General features: G+C 43.1%; 1 protein-coding gene across 5 annotated transcripts in view; it reads right to left on the reverse strand.

The window, feature by feature from the left end:
- C2H6orf118 (chromosome 2 C6orf118 homolog) overlaps positions 1-21,078 on the reverse strand; it is an 85,757-nt gene that overhangs the window by 21,861 nt on the left and 42,818 nt on the right. For all 5 annotated transcript variants that reach the window (XM_077289178.1, XM_077289180.1, XM_077289181.1 and 2 more), the window contains exons 4-7: positions 13,121-13,180; positions 12,575-12,699; positions 7,336-7,400; positions 687-883 (exon numbers count right to left, since the gene is read on the reverse strand). In XM_077289178.1, coding sequence (XP_077145293.1) covers positions 687-883; positions 7,336-7,400; positions 12,575-12,699; positions 13,121-13,180 — 447 coding nt within the window. The remainder of the gene's footprint in view (positions 1-686; positions 884-7,335; positions 7,401-12,574; positions 12,700-13,120; positions 13,181-21,078) is intronic.

Below are 21,078 nucleotides of genomic sequence, written 5' to 3' on the forward strand. Positions count from 1 at the left end.
GTGACGCGATGATGCCGGATGTGTTCATTGCACACATCCGGCATCATCGCACCCCACACATAGGGCCCTGTGATATACCTTGCGGCGCAGCGTCGCCGCAAGGTACACGGACATGCTGCGATCTTAAAAGACGCGCAGCATGTCCGGAATCGCAGGGCCGCCAGGTGCGTGTTACTTACCACGCATAATGGAGACGGGATTTGATAAAATCCCCTCCACTATGCTGTAACATCTGGACGCTGCGTGTTTGACGCTGCGGCTCTGCGCAGCGTCAAACACGCAGCGTTTCCTGCACGTGGACACATACCCTAAAGAAAAAAAAAAGAGAAGAACAGGGAGAGTGAAGCGGTTTCCACTGCTTTGATATTGATGACCTAATCTTAGATCACCATTATCAGATTTTGGAGATCTGACATCCTCAGTTGTTATTTTCTCTGACAGCGACCGCATATCATATAAACCTATTCAGAGGGTTAGGAATTCAGCTGCCATTCTTGCTAAAGAACACTGAACAGTTGTGCTGTTCCACTCTGTCTACTATGTATATACAGCCATTGCTGTAGCTGATTACAGCGGATAGGGGTGTTGGATTACCACTGATATGACATTGCTGACCTCTCCATATCAAAGAAGTGGACAACCCCTTTAAAATGTGGCACTCCTCTGTCCTGAAAGAGTTAAATTACCTGTATGTCTTTAATGTACTGCTCGGTAGCCTCAGTATTTAAAGCATGGGTTAGGTTCTTTTTAATATCTTCCTCCAAGGTGTTCACTTCCATCAATGTTTTTAGGACTTCCCTTCTCTTTGCCACAAATACCTCTGTCTCACTTGTAAGACATTGTTCACTGGTTGGATCTGACTCTCTTGATTGTAACCAAGGTACTACATATAACAAAAAAAGAGAAAAAGCCAGCACACCAATGCAGCAGCCCGGAACATAGCCAATGCCATGGACATCAAACGGTTAAGAATATAGAGGGGATCCTGATCAAGATGGAGTAAAATGGTAGACTTTACTGAATGGCGTTAAAATAGTTATAACATCAGAAAACTGCACTGATCAGCAAGTAGCACTTATGGGTTTCTGGTGCGTATAGCATTAAGCACCAGAAACGTGTAGGTGCTACTTGCTGATCAGTGCTGTTTTTCTGATATCATCACTGCCTTTGAATAAAGTCTGCCATTTTTTACTCCATCTTGAGCTGGACCTCCGGAATCCCTAAGGTGCTACATATAACAAAACAAATATAAAATAAAAATGTTACTCATTACAGTCAATTGACATCCATTGATTGGCTGCAGCCTTACTGTTCTGTCTGAGCCAGAAAATAGACAGTTTGATCTGTCTCAGATGGTACCTCAAGGCTGCAGCTGATCAGTGGATGTCAAGTGATGTCCGCTGTTGGAAAAAGAAGCAAAAAGACTAAGAGGTGACATAGACAGCAGAGCGATAGGGCTATGTGAGTCCAGTACATGAGTATCTGTTGGTTATTTTTTCAGTATTTACATCTTAAGAAAAAGTGGGACAATAATCACTTTACATGTATAAAAAAAGTATATCATGTTGAGCTACAAGGAGACCTAAGCAAGGCTGTCGCTAGAAAAATTGATCTTTCTGGGGTCTGCATGTTTGAAGGAGGCTCAGGAGCTGAGCCCACTCCACATACAGTTGATGCTGGGTGTGTTCCAACTGGCATGTTTCTTTAAGGGGAATCTGTCAGCAGATTTTTGCTATGTAATCTGAAGACAGCAGGATATAGAGGCTGAAATTCAGGGATGTGTCACTTGTCAAAATGTGTGCTGCTGTTTACTAACTGTGAAGGATTTATCACTAAGAGATTACCATTGCTGGACTACACTACTCCAGCAACGTCCCCTCCCACTGTGATAAGCAGCTCTTTGTCTATGGACTTTGTACATGGAGAGCCTGGTGTGGGCGGGGGCAGCTTTTCAGCTCTGCTGCATTCTAAATCTAAAAGCTCTGATTGTGTCAGAATGGCTGCACCCAGTAATCTAAGTGATACATTGCTGGATTCAGCTTCTATTTGCCTACATCAGGCTGCTCTCACATGAGGTAGCAAAACCCACCTGACAGATTCCCTTTAGGCTGCTTTCACACATCAGTTTTTTGCCATCAGTCACAATCTGTCGAATGTTGAAAAAAATGGATCCGACTAGCTGATCCAGCTAACTGGATCCTTAAAAAAAATCTGTCACATTCTAGCAAATGATGGACAGCGACGGATCCGTTGCTGTCCGTTTTTTCGACGGACACAAAAAAGTTACTATGTCCGTTTTCTCTGGCCGCCAGATAAACAATTTTTGATGGATCCAGCAAATGACAGATGAAACGTGAGGCCATCCGTCGTTAATACAAGTCTATGAGAAAAAAACGGATCCGACGGCAACATTCGCCAGATGTTTTTTCAAAATTCGCGGATTGAGACAGACGGCAAAAGACTGATGTGTGAAAGCAGCCTTAAACAGGAGTGATCGGAAGGAAGTACAGTGGGTACAAAAAGTATTCAGACCCCTTTAAATTTTTCACTCTTTGTTTCATTGCAGCCATTTGGTAAATTCAAAAAAGTTCATTTTTTTCTCATTAATGTACATTCTGCACCCCATCTTGACTGAAAAAAAACAGAAATATAGAAATTTTTCCAAATTCATTAAAAAAGAAAAACCGAAATATCACATGGTCATAAGAATTCAGACCCTTTTCTCAGACATGCATATTTAAGTCACATGCTGTCCATTTCCTAGTGACCCTCCTTGAGATGGGTCTACTCCTTCATTGGAGTCCAGCTGTGTTTAATTAAACTGATAGGACTTGATTTAAAGAACAACCCCAAGATCACTGTGGCAGAGCTACAGAGATGCAGTAGGGAGATGGGAGAAAGTTCCACAAACTCAAATATCACTGCAGCCTCCCACCAGTTGGGCCTTTATGGTAGAGTGGGCCGACAGAAGCCTCTCCTCATTGCAAGACATATGAAAGCCTGCATAGAGTTTGCTAAAAAAAACACATGAAGGACTTCCAGACTATGAGAAATAAGATTCTCTGGTCTGATGAGACGAAGATAGACATTTTTGGTGATAATTCTAAGCGGTATATGTGGGCAAAACCAGGCACTGCTCATCACCTGCCCAATATAATCCCAACAGTGAAACATGGTGGTGGCAGCATCATGCTATGGGGGTGTTTTTCAGCTGCAGGGACAGGACGACTGGTTTCCATTGAAGGCATCATGAATGCGGCCAAGTACAGAGCTATCCTGGATGAAAACCTCTTCCAGAGTGCTCTGGACTGCTGACTTGGCTGAAGGTTCACCTTCCAACAAGACAATGACCCTAAGAACACAGCTAAAATAACAAAGGAGTGGCTTCAACTAACAACTATTTGACTATTCTTGACTGGCCCAGCCAGAGCCCTGACCTAAACCCAATTGAGCAACTCTGGAGAGCCCTGAAAATGGCTGTCCACCAACGTTCACAATGCAACCTGACAGAAGTGGAGAGGATCTGTAAGGAAGAATGGCAGAGGATCCCCAAATCTAGGTATGAAATACTTGTTGCATCATTCCCAAGAAGACTCATGGCTGTACTCAGGGGTGGGATTCAAATTTTTAACAACAGGTTCTGTGTTTGTGTGTAGGAAAACCACACCCATTTTTAAGCCCCACCCATTTACACACACCTTTTCCTCAAACATATACAAGTAGGGGCGCAGTCAAACAGTTGAAAAAAATAAATTGGATGAGATCAGAACAGGGCACATTCTGGCCAGCGCCTCCCATTACCCGAGTGTGACAGCTGCATATATTTCTATGCAGATGTCTCACTTGACTGACAGGTTGGCCAGACTGTGCACTACATTCTGATTCATATGACAGTCTGTCTGCGTCCTAATGGTAATTAAAACTAAAAATCCCCATACCCTTCCTGCATTAGTCCAAGATTGGAATCATGAGCTGCAGGCTAGACCGCCAGACTGGGGGGTCATACAACATTTCTTGAATAACAGATAAAATATCCATCTGAGTAAACATTGGGGCGTCCAGAGAAATCATCTCCCCCGATTACAGTCTCGATATTACAATCTAAATTGTAACGAAACACTAGGGAGAAATTGCATCATTGCAAGAGCAGGATCTGGGGGGGTAGTGGGGGCTACACTAGGATGCAGGATCAAGGGGTGGTGGGGGTCCAAGGGGGTTACACTAGGATGCAGGATCAAGGGGTGGTGGGGTCCAAGGGGGTTACACTAGGATGCAGGATCAAAGGGTGGTGGGGGTCCAAGGGGGTTACACTAGGATGCAGGATCAAGGGGTGGTGGGGGCTACACTAGGATACAGGATCTAGTGGTAGTGAGGGTCCCTAGGAGAGTGCAGCACATTGGAGAGGGTTGTAAGGTGGGGGTGGGGGATATACTAGAATGCATGATCTGGGGGTGCTTGCATATCTCAGGGATTTTGCACTAATGCAGGATGGGGGGAATCTTGCACCAGTGCAGGATCTGTGTGGGGGGTGTGCAGCGCCCCAGAGTCCTGGTCGTTGCAGTATTGTCGCTCTGCCACAAGGGGGAGTGATGGTACGTCTGATGGCACTAAAGGAGCTCACCTGACCAGGTATCACAGTCACACACTACACTTCACACTCCGGCAACCAGAGGGAGCAAAAGGTTCTATGTATTAGGCCACTCCTCACACTCTGGTAAAACTGGGAGTCAGATAGGAAGTTAGAGAGAAGCTGACTGGGTTTTGCCCAGGTAGCATCTAGTGAGAGGAGAGCGTTGCTTGGGAAGATTCAGGGGGGTCCCTGTCAGGGGTGGGATCCTGACAGAGGCCTAGCAAAAGGACAGATTGTTACGGAGCCGCGCCTGCACCTCATTGCGGCGGCATCCTAAGAAAGGACACGAAGCGAAGTATATTGTGGAGAAGTGAGAAACGAGATCACAGCACAAAGGCGATAGAACCAGGAGGAGTCGTGCCCCAAGATCGGCAACATCCTTCTGAGGCGCGTAGCCGGCGGCCGGAACGCCGAGGAAGTAATAGGCTCTACGCATTACTTTGAACTACAGCAGGGCAGTTAACTCTAGGTTGGCTGTCTCACCTTTACACCCAATGAAGACAACGGAGGCAATTGTGGGAGAGGGGCGTCTCTAGGGTCCCTATAAAATAACTCCAGGCCTACCCCGTCATACGGGTGCGTCCTATCCAAACCATCTGGGGGACGGAGAGAAAGAACAGAAACATACACGACAGTTGTGAGGACTATCCCGTGGTGCTCAGCAGGGAGGTACTACAACACACAGGTGCTAGTAGGTAGGCTACTGATTTCCACCTGCAAAGGGAACTCTGGATGTGCCTTCGGACCGGCCGGTCTCAGCCAGCCCTGTTAGCAGTGCTCTGGATTGTGGATACCGAAGCCTTCAGTAAAAAGGTAAAGAGACTGCAACCCTGTGTCCTTGTTATTTACTGCGACCTACCCCATTACCATCTATTCATCAAGGGAAGCCCTGGGGACATACTTCACCTGTGGGAAGTTACACCATCTAGCTGCCATTCCATCACCCCAGCGGACCCCTAGCAGCGTCGGTCACCCTGACCGAATACCACAGGTGGCGTCACGAACACTTGACAAACTCTCACCTACACCTTTATTTGGGCGCCCCTTAGCAGGGCCACAGACCGGGTAGGGCCACCGTGACACCCCTAGAACCGAGACCGAGAGTCCCTGTACCGAGTACCCCGCTGCCCTGCCTCTGAGGGCCGCTCCAGGTGCACAGCTAAATCTTGCACCAGTGCCAGAACTAGGGGTAAGGGGTCTTGCACCAATACAGGTACTTGGGGTCTGTGGCATATCTGTGGTTGGGGAGGTCTTGCATCAGTGCATTCTCTTTGATAGGGGGTGGGCTGCACAAGTGCAGGGTTTCGGGGGCAGTGGCACATCTGGATTGTGCATTCTCTTTGATAGGGGTGGGCTGCACAAGTGCAGGGTTTCGGGGGCAGTGGAATATCTGGAGGGTGCATCCCCTTTGATAGGGGATGGGCTGCACAAGTGCAAGGTTTCGGGGGTTACACATATGCAGATTCTTCGGACAGAAAGCCATCACCCAGGGGAGAGGGGGAGGGGGTAGTGACCACTTACCTGAACCCATAAATTTAGCAGGATTAACACCACTGCTGTCAAGTGGTAGCTGCCACTCCCCGCCATCCCCCACATGGCCAGCGAGCAGGAAATGACAGGAGGGCAACGGAGGCGGCTGCGACAGGCGAGCAGCCATGGAGTGAAGGCGTCAGGAGGCTAGCAGCGCAGAGACATGGGCTGGATGTCAGCGGCAGCTCCTCACATCATGAATACCTATGACCATGTGATATTTCAGTTTTTCTTTTTTAATAAATTTGGAAAAATGTCTGCATTTCTTTTTTTCAGTCAATATGGGGTGGAGAATGTTCATTAATGAGAAAAAAATGAACTCTTTTGAATTTACCAAATGGCTGCAATGAAAAAAAGAGTGAAAAATTTAAAGGGGTCTGAATACTTTCCGTACCCACTGTAGCTCTAGTCACTGCATGTAAACCAGTTATTTGCCTCTCTTGTCATCTTTGATAGCAGCATTTAAATGGAACGGTCGCCAATAGGTGCATCACTGGTTCCTGCAGGGGTGCTGATGGGTTGCCATAGGTACCATATTAGTACTACTGTGAAGTTCATCTACAGGCTTCATACGAGACCATGATTTACACTACAGTCATGTAAAAAGGTTTTGAGATTGACACAAATCTTGGCTTCTAAAAATGTTGTTGCTTCAGCGTTTTTAGATCTTATAACCAGATGTATCCATGGCTACTCAAGTACAGTTATCAGCATTTCACAAGTTATTAAACTTTAATTGACAAATCCATATATGTAAAGCAGAGTTCCCCAACTCCGGTCCTTAAGAGACACCAACAGGTCGTGTTTTCAGAATTTTCTTAGTATTGCACAGGTGATGGAATTATTGCCTGTCCAGGTGATGCAATTATCACCTCTGCAATACTAATGAAATCTTGAAAACATGACCTGTTGGTTGGTGGTTAGAGGGTGGGAGGAGATCCAGGAATTTCTTATAGATGTATTGCTTGGTGGGATTTGAACCCAGGACTGCAAGGCTTCAGTGTTAACCACTGAGTCACTATCTACTACATATCTATCAATTTAGTTACAGTATTTTATCCCGGCACAAGCTTGTCACCACACATTGTAAGGAACAGAGGCGATTCCATAAAAGCAATGTTTTTACTGCCCAAAAGTGAACATTTTGCTTTTTCTCTATAGAAGACTTACTATACCTTTATCAGAGACTGTTTCACTAGTCACGGCAGTCCTCAGTTCAGTCTTCAAATTACTTCTAAGTCTAAAGATAAGAAGCAAGAAAATATGATAGCAACATGGTGCTGCATATGGGGGTGACATGCTGCACATGATGCTGCATATGGGGGTGACATGCTGCACATGATGCTGCATATGGGGGTGACATGCTGCACATGGGGAGGCTATGGGGCAACATGCTGCACATGGCGAGGCTATTGGGGCGACATGCAGTGTATATAGGGAGGCTGTGTGGATCTCATGCAGTGTGTACAGGGAGGCTGTGTGGGGCTAATGCCGTATATGGGGAGGCTGTGTTTGGCTCATGCCGCATATAGGGGGTGGCTGTGTGGGACTCATACCGCATATGGGGGAGGCTGTGTGGGGCTCATGCCACATATAAGGGACGGATGGGGGGCTTATACGATATACAGAAGGGGCTGTACTCGGGTTCAAACTAAATATAGGCAAATGTCAGCATACTTAATTCTGTTCAATATTAAGTGATACAATTAATATTAATAAAATTATCAATAATATAATAATTATAATTAATCAATATTAATATTGAGCAGAATTAATTTCACCCTATTGGTTCGGCCCTCCACAACAGTCACGGTCTCTCATGTGGCCCCTTGGGAAAATTAATTGCCCACCCCTGGTATATAGGGAGCTATGTGGGGCTCACACTGCATATAGGAGGCTATCTAGGGGCTCATACATCCTGCAGCCTACAACCTGCAGTAACCACCAATCGACCAAACCGCTGCATGACCAACTCTATCCTCGCTTACTGTATCCTCACCCATCCCTTGTAGATTGTGAGCCTTCGCGGGCAGGGTCCTCACTCCTCCTGTACAAGTTATGACTTGTATTGTTTAAGATTATTGTACTTGTTTTTATTATGTATACTCCTCCTCACATGTAAAGCGCCATGGAATAAATTAAGCTATAACAATAAATAATAATAATACATTATATAGTGGGGCTGTGCGCAGGCTCATGCTTTATATAGGGGGCTGTCTGCAGGCTCATATGGTATAAGGGGGATATCAGCATACTTCATTCTACTAAAATAATTAATATGTTAATATGAATATTGAGCAGAATTAATTTATGTCTATTGGTTAGGCCCTCCACAACAGTCACGGTCATTCATGTAGCCCCTTGGGAAAATTAATTGCCCACCCCTGCTTCATATCTTTAATGTGATAAAATGGACAAAATTCTAGCCTATATCTATCTATATAATTGTCTAAGGGGTACTTCTGTCTGTTTGTCTGTCTGTAACGGAAATCCCACGTCCCTGTTTTGTCACGGCCGGCCGGCTGCGACCAATCTGCGACAGGCTTAGTCTGGCCGCGAATTGGCCCCTCCCTACTCTCCTCAAGTCAGTACCCCCTCCCTACTCCCCTCCAGTCAGTGCCAGTGTGTCGCCCCATCCCAGAACAACTTTTTACTATTGATGCTGCCTATGCAGCATCAATAGTAAAAAGATGTAATGTTAAAAGTAATGAAAAAAAAAATTGTGCTATTCTCACCTTCCGCTGTCCACCGATGTGCACGATACTGCTGCCAGCTTCCATTCCAAGTGATGCAATGCGAAATTACCCAGATGACTTAGTGGTCTCGCAAGACCGCTAAGTCATCTGGGTAATTTTGCAATGCATCACTGGGAACGGAAGGTGGCGGCAGCATGGGGCGCATCGGGACAGCTTCGGTGGACGCCGGAGGTTGAGTATATGGTGCCCACACTGCTATATACTACGTGGGCTGTGCTATATACTATGTGGGCTATGTTATATACTGCGTGGCTGCTACATACTACATGGGCAGTGTTATATACTGCGTAACCTGTGTTATATACTGCGTGGCCTGTGTTATATACTACGTGGGCTGTGTTATATACTGCGTGGGCTGTGCTATATATTACGTGGGCTGCGCTATATATTACGTGGCTGCTATATACTACATGGCTCCTATATACTACGTGGCTGTGCTATATAGTACGTGGCTGTGCTATATACTACGTGGCTGTCTGTGTTATATACTATGTGGCTGTGCTATAAACTACGTGGCTGTGTTATATACTACGTGGCTGTGCTATATACTACTTGGCTGTGTTATATACTACGTGGCTGTGTTAGATACTACGTGGCAGTGCTAAGCGCGATGTACATACATGCATATTCTAGAATACCCGATGCATTAGAATCAGGCCATCATCTAGTGCACACTATATGCAGTTATACACTGCCCAAAAAAATAAAGGGAACACTTAAACCCTTCAAGACACGGCCCTTTTTCGTTTTTGCGTTTTTGTTTTTCACTCCCCTCCTTCCCAAAGCCATAACTTTTTTATTTTTCTGTCAATATGGTCATGTGAGGGCTTATTTTTTGCAGGATGAGTTGTACTTTTGAAGAACACCATTGGTTTCACCATGTCTTGTACTAGAAAACAGGAAGAAAATTCCAATTGTGGTGAAATTGCAAAAAAAGTGCAATCCCACACTTGTTTTTTGTTTGGCCTTTTTGCTAGGTTCACTAAATGCTAAAACTGACCTGCCATTATGAATCTCCAGGTCATTATGACTTCATAGACACCAAACATGTCTAGGTTATTTTTTATCTAAGTGGTAAAAAAAAATTCAAAACTTTGCTTAAAAAAGAAAAAAAACAATTGTGTCATTTTCCGATACCCGTAGCCTCTCCATTTTTCGTGATCTGGGGTCTGGTGAGGGCTTATTTTTTGCATGCCGAAATGACGTTTTTAGTGATACCACGATTGTGCAGATACGCTCTTTTGATCGCCCGTTATTGCATTTTAATGCAATGTCGCGGCGACCAAAAAAACATAATTCTGGCATTTCAAATTTGTTTCTCGCTACGCTGTTTAGCGATCAGGTTAATGCTTTTTTTATTGATAGATCGGCGATTCTGAACACGGCGATACCAAATGTGTATGTGTATGTTTGATTTTTTTTATTGTTTTATTTTGGATGGTGCGAAAGGGGGGTGATTTAAACTTTTATATTTTTTTATTTTTTTTTCATATTTTTAAAAACTTTTTTTTTTTTAACTTTTGCCATGCTTCAATATCCTCCATGGGAGGCTAGAAGCTGGAACAACTGGATCGGCTCTGCTACATAGCAGCGATCATCAGATCACTGCTATGTAGCTGAATTGCAGGTTTGCTATGAGCGCTGACCACAGGGTGGAGCTCACAGCAAGCCGGTATCAGTAACCATAGAGGTCTCAAGGACCTCTATGGTTACTATCCTGATGCATTGCTGACCCCCGATCATGTGACGGGGGTCGGCGATGCGCGTATTTCCAGCCATCGGCCGGAAGCATTTAACTGGTTAATAGCGGCAGGTGGATCTCGATTCCATCTGCTGCTGTTGCGCGCACATATTAGCTGTACATAACAGCTGACATGTCGCGACTTTGATGTGGGCTCAGCACCGGAGTCCACATCAAAGGGGGAGACACGACATGCGCCGTACTAGTACGGGGCATGTTGTGAAGGGGTTAAACAACAGAATACAACACCAAGTAAATCAAACTTCTGTAAAATCAAACTGTCCACTTAGGAAGCAACACTGTTTGACAATCAATTTCACATGCTGTTGTGCAAATGGAATAGACAACAGATGGAAATGATTGGCAATTATCAAGACACACTCAATGAAGGAGTGGTTCTGCAGGTGGGGACCACAGACCACATCTCAGTACCAATGCTTTCTGGCTGATGTTTTGGTCACTTTTGAATGTTGGTTGTGCTTTCACACTCGTGGTAGCATGAGACAGACTCTACAACCCACACAAGTGGCTCAGGTAGTGCAGCTTATCCAGGATGGCACATCATTGCGAGCTGTGGCAAGAATGGTTGCTGTGTCCGTTAGCGTAGTATCCAGAGGCTGGAGGCGCTACCAGGAGACAGCCCTGTACAGTAGGAGACGTGGAGGGGGCCGTAGGAGGGCAACAACCCAGCAGGAGGACCACTACCTCAGCCTTTGTGCAAGGAGGAACAGGAGGAGCACTGCCAGAGCCTTGCAAAATGACCTCCAGCAGGCCGCAAATGTGCATGTGTCTGCACAAATGGTTAGGAACCGACTCCATGATGATGGTCTGAGTGCTCGATGTCTACAGATGAGGGTTGTGCTCACGGCCCAACACCGTGCAGGACAATTGGCATTTGCCACAGAACACCAAGATTGGCAAATTTGCCACTGGTGCTCTGTGCTCTTCACAGGTGAAAGCAGGTTCACACTGAGCACATGTGACAGATGTGACAGCATCTGGAGACTCCGTGGAGAGTGATCTGCTGCCTGCAACATCCTTCAGCATGACCAGTTTGGCAGTGGGTCAGTAATGGTGTGGGGTGGCATTTCTTTGGAGGGCCGCACAGCCCTCCATGTGCTCACCAGAGGTATCTTGACTGCTATTAGGTACCGAGATGAGATCCTCAGACCCCTTGTGAGACCATATGCTGGTGCGGTTGGCCCCGGGTTCCTCCTAATGCCAGACTTCATGTGGCTGAAGTGTATCAGCAGTTCCTGCAAGATGAAGGCATTGAAGCTATGGACTGGCCCGCCCGTTCCCGGTTGAACACATCTGGGACATCATGTCTCGCACTATCCACCAACGTCACGTTGCACCACAGACTGTCCAGGAGTTGGCAGATGCTTTAGTCGAGATCTGGGAGGAGATTCCTCAGGAGACCATCCGCCACCTCATCAGGAGCATGCCCAGGCATTGTAGGGAGGTCATACAGGCACATGGAGGCAACACACATACACACCTGAACATCATTTCCTTGTCTTGAGGCATTTCCGCTGAAGTTGGATCAGCCTGTAATTTGATTTTACACTTTGATTTTGAGTATCATTCTAAATCCAGACCTCCATGGGATATTCATTTTGATTTACATTGATCATTTTTATGTTTTATTTTTCTCAACACATTCCACTATGTAATGAATAAAGATTTACAACTGGAAAATTTAATTCAGTCATATCTAGGATATGGGATTTTAGTGTTCCCTTTATTTTTTTGAGCAGTGTATTTTCAATAGCACAACTTTGTATCTCGCCTTTTTGCTTTGTAAGTCATCAATCTGTCCCAATGAATTTATTTTCCAAATTAATCTTACGTGGAAAGATTACAAAACAAAAACTCAAAAAACTTTTATTTCTTAAATAGCGGAATGCTACTCACTGATCATTGCGCTCTAAGGCAATAAGTGCCTTGTGTTCAAGTCCCCTTAAGTTCTGTGTGACTTCTTCTACATCCTCTGTTTTCACAGGTCTTTTCTTCATGCCAGCAATTTCACACATTAGAATCTAGAATAACCAGACTTTTTTAATTTCTAGAAAATACATAGTGAAATAAGACTATGAGGTTGATTCATTAAGACTGGCGTTGTGCGCACCTCTCTAAATGAAGGGTTCACTGGAGACTGATGCAGAAAATTCATTACGAGGCGCCTGCTACTTAATGAATTCCAAATATATTCTCTGGGAGGGGGAATGGTATAGTATAGGAATGCTGGCACTGTTGCTGAATTTGACAGGTAGGCATACCCCGCCCTTCCCAAGCTCCCCTCACTTTGGTGGAGATGCTTCAAACTATCGTGAAAGATAAATTTTTGCACAACTTCACATTGCACTAAAATTGCAAAGACTTTTCTGGCTTAAAATCTTGGATGAATCGGGGCATTTGCCTCTTAATTTTCTATAGCACGTAAAGCTCAATGACCGATACCTCATGCTGTGATGAAGACTGAGCGTCCAACAAGTCGTTAACATAAACATCATAAGCGGTCTAAAAGGAGAAATAGAATATTAATATAAATATAAAACACAAATAATAACTTCAATTTCAAATTAAATGAAAAATATTTCTTAGAACTGCAGCTGGAATTTAGAGATTTATATATAGAATTGGGAGTCCTCAGTGGTTGATACCTTTTAATGGCTAACTGAAAAGATGGTAACAAATTGCAAGCTTTCGAGACTACATACGTCTCTTCATCAGGCAAAGACTAAAACAAATTCTGAAGAATCACATATTTATGCACAACATAGTATAGAGAAAAAAAACATGGATAAGCCAGGTGACATGAAGCAGAATTACCATGGGTGATAAACAGTTACGTCCATAAATATTGGGCCAATTCTTAGATAAGGATTGTTTTATTGTCCTGTCATTGGGGTCTCTGTTGTGATGACCCCACATGGTCTGATGGGCAAGTTCCTTAATTGATGTAAAAAGACATAAATCCATGTGACACATTCATTCCTGCAGTTAGAGTGTCAAAGGTCGTCATCAGTTTATATTCCCAGACTCTCCTGTCTTTCTGTGTTTTGAAGTTACCTTTCAATACAAGTAATTTCATATCCATAATGCTATGATTTGGGAGACAGAAATGTATTGCCACGGGTATATCCATTCTTTTTTCTCTTATTGTATGGCGATGAGAGTTCATCCTTGTTCTCAGTTTCTGCCCTGTCTCCCCCACATACAGACCCCCAGTTGGACATTTAGTACAAATAATTAGGTACACCACATTAGAAGTGACGCAGCTGAAAGTACCTGGTATCTTGTAGTCCTGATGTGAGTTGGGAATCTTTATCTTGTCCGTGGTCATTATAAATGGACAGGTTTTAAATTTTTTCTGGTTGCAAGGAAAGGTACCTGCAGCTGTTGGAGAAGACAGGGAGCTCTTGACAATGATGCTTCTTAGATTTGGGGGCTGCCTAAAACACAGTAGTGGGGGGTCTGGAAAAATGGATTGTAATCGGGCATCTTTTTGCAGTAAAGGTTGTAATTTCTGTGCAGCTCCCCTTAGCACCTCCAGATTTGGATTGTAGATAACTACTAGAGGCACCCGGTTATTTTCTTCTGTAGTTTTGTAATGTAGCAGGCGATTCCTTGATATTCTGGTGGCTCTTGTGATCTGATTTTCAATTGTTCTTGGATGGTAGCCCTGATTCAAAAAGGTCTTTCTGAGGCGACCCAGGTGTTCATCTCTATCCATTGGGTTGGAACATATACGATTGTATCTGATGGCTTGGCTGTAGATAATGGAGTTTTTTATGTGTTTTGGATGAAAACTGTCCCATTTAAGGTACGTTGGACGGTCAATTGGCTTCTGATACAGGGATGTCTCTATCTTATTGTTCTTCAGCTTAAAGATGGTGTCCAAAAAGTTAATTTCAGTGCAGGAGTAGTTGAGTGTCAAGTTGATGGTGGGATGAAATTTATTAAAATGTTCATGGAACGTCTTTAGCTGTGGTTCAGACTCCGTCCAGATGATTAAAATGTCATCAATGTAGCGGTAGTAGGCCAGAGGCCTGATGGGACATGAGGACAAAAAGTCGCTTTCAAGCTTGGTCCCTGTGTTTTCCAGGAAGAGTTTGCAGGCATAGGTCCTCTACCAGAAGGAACCATCCGGGCCACCATGGATGTGGAATCTTTGTACTCCAATATCCCACACCAGGATGGATTAAATGCCTGCAAACTCTTCCTGGAAAACACAGGGACTGATGCAAATTCTGTGGTGAAACTTATAAAATTCATCCTCACCCACAATTACTTTGAGTTTGACAAGAAGATCTATCTACAGGAGACTGGCACAGCAATGGGAAATAAAATGGGCCCACAGTATGCAAATCTTTTCATGGCCAAGCTTGAAAGCGACTTTTTGTCCTCATGTCCCATCAGGCCTCTGGCCTACTACCGCTACATTGATGACATTTTAATCATCTGGACGGAGTCTGAACCACAGCTAAAGACGTTCCATGAACATTTTAATCAATTTCATCCCACCATCAACTTGACACTCAACTACTCCTGCACTGAAATTAACTTTTTGGACACCATCATTAAGCTGCAGAACAATAAGATAGAGACATCCCTGTATCAGAAGCCAATTGACCGTCCAACATACCTTAAATGGGACAGTTTTCATCCAAAACACATAAAAAACTCCATTATCTACAGCCAAGCCATCAGATACAATCGTATATGTTCCAACCCAATGGATAGAGATGAACACCTGGGTCGCCTCAGAAAGACCTTTTTGAATCAGGGCTACCATCCAAGAACAATTGAAAATCAGATCACAAGAGCCACCAGAATATCAAGGAATCACCTGCTACATTACGAAACTAAAGAAGAAAATAACTGGGTGCCTCTAGTAGTTACCTACAATCCAAATCTGGAGGTGCTAAGGGGAGCTGCACGAAAATTACAACCTTTACTGCAAAAAGATGCCCGATTACAATCCATTTTTCCAGACCCCCCACTACTGTGTTTTAGGCAGCCCCCAAATCTAAGAAGCATCATTGTCAAGAGCTCCCTGTCTTCTCCAACAGCTGCAGGTACCTTTCCTTGCAACCAGAAAAAATTTAAAACCTGTCCATTTATAATGACCACGGACAAGATAAAGATTCCCAACTCACATCAGGACTACAAGATACCAGGTACTTTCAGCTGCGTCACTTCTAATGTGGTGTACCTAATTATTTGTACTAAATGTCCAACTGGGGGTCTGTATGTGGGGGAGACAGGGCAGAAACTGAGAACAAGGATGAACTCTCATCGCCATACAATAAGAGAAAAAAGAATGGATATACCCGTGGCAATACATTTCTGTCTCCAAAATCATAGCATTATGGACATGAAATTACTTGTATTGAAAGGTAACTTCAAAACACAGAAAGACAGGAGAGTCTGGGAATATAAACTGATGACGACCTTTGACACTCTAACTGCAGGAATGAAAGTGTCACATGGATTTATGTCTTTTTACATCAATTAAGGAACTTGCCCATCAGACCATGTGGGGTCATCACAACAGAGACCCTAATCACAGGACAATAAAACAATCCTTATCTAAGAATTGGCCCAATATTTATGGACGTAACTGTTTATCACCCATGGTAATTCTGCTTCATGTCACCTGGCTTATCCATGTTTTTTTTCTCCTTTTTTTTTTTTTTTTTTTTCTCTATACTATGTTGTGCATAAATATGTGATTCTTCAGAATTTGTTTTAGTCTTTGCCTGATGAAGAGACGTATGTAGTCTCGAAAGCTTGCAATTTGTTACCATCTTTTCAGTTAGCCATTAAAAGGTATCAACCACTGAGGACTCTCAATTCTAAATATTTTTCTATCTACTGGCTAACACGGTACCAAGATATATTTCTTTCCTGTATCAGAGATTTATATGGCGCTTTACATGTGAGGAGGGGTATACATAATAAAAACAAGTACAATAATCTTAAACAATACAAGTCATAACTGGTACAGGAGGAGAGAGGACCCTGCCCGCGAAGGCTCACAATCTACAAGGGATGGGTGAGAATACAGTAGGTGAGGATAGAGCTGGTCATGCAGCGGTTTGGTTGATCGGTGGTTACTGCAGGTTGTAGGCTTGACGGAAGAGGTGGGTCTTCAGGTTCTTTTTGAAGGTTTCGATGGTAGGCGAGAGTCTGATGTGTTGTTGTAGAGGGTTCCAGAGTAGAGGTGATACGCGAGAGAAGTCTTGTATACGATTGTGGGAAAAGGAGATAAGAGGGAAGTAGAGAAGGAGATCTTGTGAGGATTGGAGGTTGCGTGCAGGTAAGTACCGGGAGACGAGGTCACAGATGTATGGAGGAGACAGGTTGTGGATGGCTTTGTACGTCATGGTTAGGCTTTTGTACTGGAGTCTCTGGGCAATGGGGAGCCAGTGAAGGGATTGACAGAGGGGAGAGGCCGGGCAATAGCGGGGGGACAGGTGGATTAGTCAGGCAGCAGAGTTTAGAATAGATTGGAGGGGTGCGAGAGTGTTAGAGGGGAGGCCACAGAGCAGGAGGTTGCAGTAGTCAAGGCGAGAGATGATGAGGGAATGGACTAGGGTTTTTGCAGATTCTAAATCAGTAGTACAGGTGAAAATAGAAAATACTTTATAATAAATCTTATCAGAAAAGTCTGCCTTTTTCTCCTCCTGGACAGATTTTCAATTCTCAAAATTCTCAATTTAAGGCCAGTGTCACATTTGCGAGTGTGATGCAAGAAACTCACACGAGTCTCTCGCATCCATACCTGGCACTGGGGGGGTCGTCGCTGCGCGTATTTCTGGTCTGGCGTCTGGAAGTGCATTTAAATGCCCGCTGTCAGAGTTTGACAGCAGCATTTAAGTACTTAATAGGCGATTCCGCTGGCGCCTATTGCGGGCACATGGCAGCTGTTAAAAACAGCTGACATGTCGCGGCTTTGAGGTGGTTCACCACCAAAGCCCACCTCAATGCAGGGGATACTGCCAGCTGACGTACTATTCCATCAGCTGGTAGTAAGGGGTTAAGAAACAACAGTTTATAGTCTACATTATGACATCCGAGACACTACATGCATGTGCATCAATGTCAGTAGCAAAAGCAATTGTTCAAAAGTGTTTTGCAGTAGACTTTTGTTTATAATCCGTGTCAGATGCTTCTCGAATAAGATTCCAGAAAAAGTCAGCCAGCATTGACGTACTCCACTTTCCCTGGTACCTTTTCTTCATCAGTGCAATGTCTTGGTGAAACCTTTCACATTGTTCATCGCTAACGGCACCAAGATTGGCTGGAAAAAAGTCCAAGCGAGAATGTAGAAAATACATTTTTAGTGACATATTGCATTTCATCAAATGAAATGTGAGCATGTTGTCCACGAGTTGTTCAAAGTTCGGTGCCCTGCTGTTGCCAAAGAAGTTGAAGGTCACATCTTTAAAGGCTCTCCATGCCACTTGTTCAGCACCTTGCAAAAGAACATCAAAGTTACTGTCATTCATTATATCTCTGATCTGTGGGCCAATAAAAATACCTTCTTTAATCTTTGCATCACTTATTCTTGGAAATTTCTGTCGCAAGTAAGATTATTTGTTCATTGCTTTGACAAAATTCTTCATAAGCCCAAGTTTAATATGCAAAGGAGGGAGAAATATCTTTGCTGGATCAACGAAAGGATTATGTTTAACATTCTTCTGTCCAGCAACCAGGTTTTCGCGGAGTGGCCAGTCCTTTCTGAAATAGTGCATTTCTCGTGGACGACTATCCCACTCACGAATAAAACAACAATACTTGGTATATCCAAGCTGCAGTCCAAGAAGAAGTGCAACAACTTTTAGGTCACCACATATGTTCCATAATTTCTATTAATGTAGGTCAACAGTAACTCCAGATTCTCATACGTTTCTTTCATGTGTACGGCATGTCCAATAGGTATAGAAGGATAGATATTTCAGTTGTGTAGTAAAACAGCCTTCAGACTTAAAACTGACGAGTCAATAAACCGTCGCCATTCCTTCTGGTCATGTTCATATCCAAGAGCACCAAACAACCCCAAGACATCATTGCAAAAGGTTAAACTGTCGATATGGTTGAAAAATTGATTGAGGTCATCTTGACGATTGCGAAAAACAGAAACTCTTGTTCCTGGTAATAAGAGATTCCGCTCTTGTAGCCTTGATCCCAATAATTCTGCTTGCCTCTTTGACAATTTCAAATCTCTGACCAAGACACTCAGATCAGCTTGAACAGATGTGGATTAGATGTAGAAGGCTCAAAGTCTCATTTTCCACTGCCATTGTCAGTTCATCTTCGTCATCCTCCATTGTCTATACTTTGGGTGGCTTTCCTCCCCTGCCCAGGAGATTTGGTATGCTCCGTACACGGTCAGCCGAATGATTCACTGTGCCTGCACGGAATTCGCATAATAAGTGCTTGCATATGTGTAGATCAGCGATATATGTTATTTCAGTGGAAAATTCAGAATATACTATTTGAGAAAAAGTTTATATATAAGTTTTTAGAATTGTAACAGATTATAATGTTTCATATCATTTCTCAAAAACCTTACATGGTAGGAAAAATCTGAAGTCATTTCTGAAATCAGCATGAAAAAATCTATCAGGAACACTCAAAATTGTCTGAGGGACAAAACCTTTGCAACACAGTGTTACAAGCCTGAGCCGCAAAATCATCAAAACAGTGCATGATTTGATTTTTTTTTCCGCATGGACAGATGGTAAAAACATTCATTTGGACTACTCCATTCACTTCTACTCTTCTACTGTATGTGACACATGGACCGAAAATACACTCGCCTGAACAAGCCTTAACAACGAGCTTGTATTCTCTCTTGCCCTTGTATACTTCTATGTCCATTCTCCATCTAATATATTACTTACCCAATTACTTTGTATTCACATGACCTGAGGGGAGTTTTCCATATAAAAATACCCTTATATGACTAAATAAGTAGCGCAGTTATTTTCATGTCCACCTACGCACTATAGGTTCTATGTACCTCACTGTATGAGGACTTTATATGTACCTGAACTATATGGAACTGCAATGTTCTGATTGATTATTGTTATCAGGGGTGTGTACATAATAGATCTGTTTGTATTTTTGTACATATTTTAAGGGGCTTTCACAGGCTGCTATTTGAAATGTAATCAACCAGAGTCTAATTTTCAGACATTTATGAAATTCTATGTTACTAGGTAACCATGTACAGTATACCATTGCATCTTCTTGTACTTACCTGTGTTCGTTATTTGTATTTGTTTTTTTGTCCTTTTGTTCTCCAATTTTTTAGTGACAGTCAATACGTCTTTTAACTGACCTGAGATATAAGAGAATAGCCTCCCCATACAGGTGACAATCCAGCAGCTGTCAGCTGTACACTATAGCTGACAACTTGCTGCATCAGCCACAATCAGTGTTTGCACCGTCCATATCTGTTTAACCCCTTAGATGCTGCTGTCAATAGTGACTACATCATTATAAATGGTTAACAGCGTGTAGGGGTTTCCTCTTTATCCAAATTGGTGCCCTCAGATCATGATTTTGTGGTCCTGATGTTTGCGATGGCAATTCATGACCAAATAGTGGCCTTACAGTCTAACAGCTCTAGTATTCTGTTCAGAAGTTAGAGGCATTTAGGTGGTAAAAATACACATTTTCATTTCTGTCATACCACTTTGCATTAATTCCTGTAAAGCACCTGAAGGGTTAATAAACTACCTGACAGCAGTTTTCAATATGTCAGGGGGTGCTGTTTTTAAAATGGTATCACGTTTGGGGGTTTCCCAATATATGGGACCCCTAAAGTCACTTCAAACATGGATAAGTCCCTAAAAAAATAAATTTTGTAAATTTCCTTGAAAAAATGAAAAATTGCTGCTACATTTTTAAACCTCCTAAAATGCTAACAAAATAAAATAACATTTTAAAAATGGTGCTGATGTAAAGCCGACATGTGGGAAATGTTATTTATTAATGGTTTGCTGTGGTATGACCATTTGGATTAAAGGGATAATCATTCAAATTCAGAAAATTGCTAATTTTTTAACTTGTTTCTCAAATTATTGTTATTTTTTATAAATAAGCACAAAACATATTGATCTAAATTTACCATTATCATAAAGTATAATGTGTCACGAAAAAACATTCTCAAAATCACTGGGATTTGTTGAAGCGTTGCAGGGTTATTACCACATAAAGTGACACTGGTCAGATTTTAAAAATTTGGCTGTCACTAAGGGGTTAAGCATAGCTTGTCAGGCTATGAGTAATAATTTAATTTTGTATATTTGTTTTGTTTTGTTGCACTGTATATCTGATGAAGGTCATCTAGACCGAAACGTTATAAATTTGATACACTATGTCTTGATTTCAATAAAAAT

This window comes from Ranitomeya variabilis, chromosome 2, assembly GCF_051348905.1.
Source record: "Ranitomeya variabilis isolate aRanVar5 chromosome 2, aRanVar5.hap1, whole genome shotgun sequence".
Lineage (NCBI taxonomy): Eukaryota > Metazoa > Chordata > Amphibia > Anura > Dendrobatidae > Ranitomeya > Ranitomeya variabilis.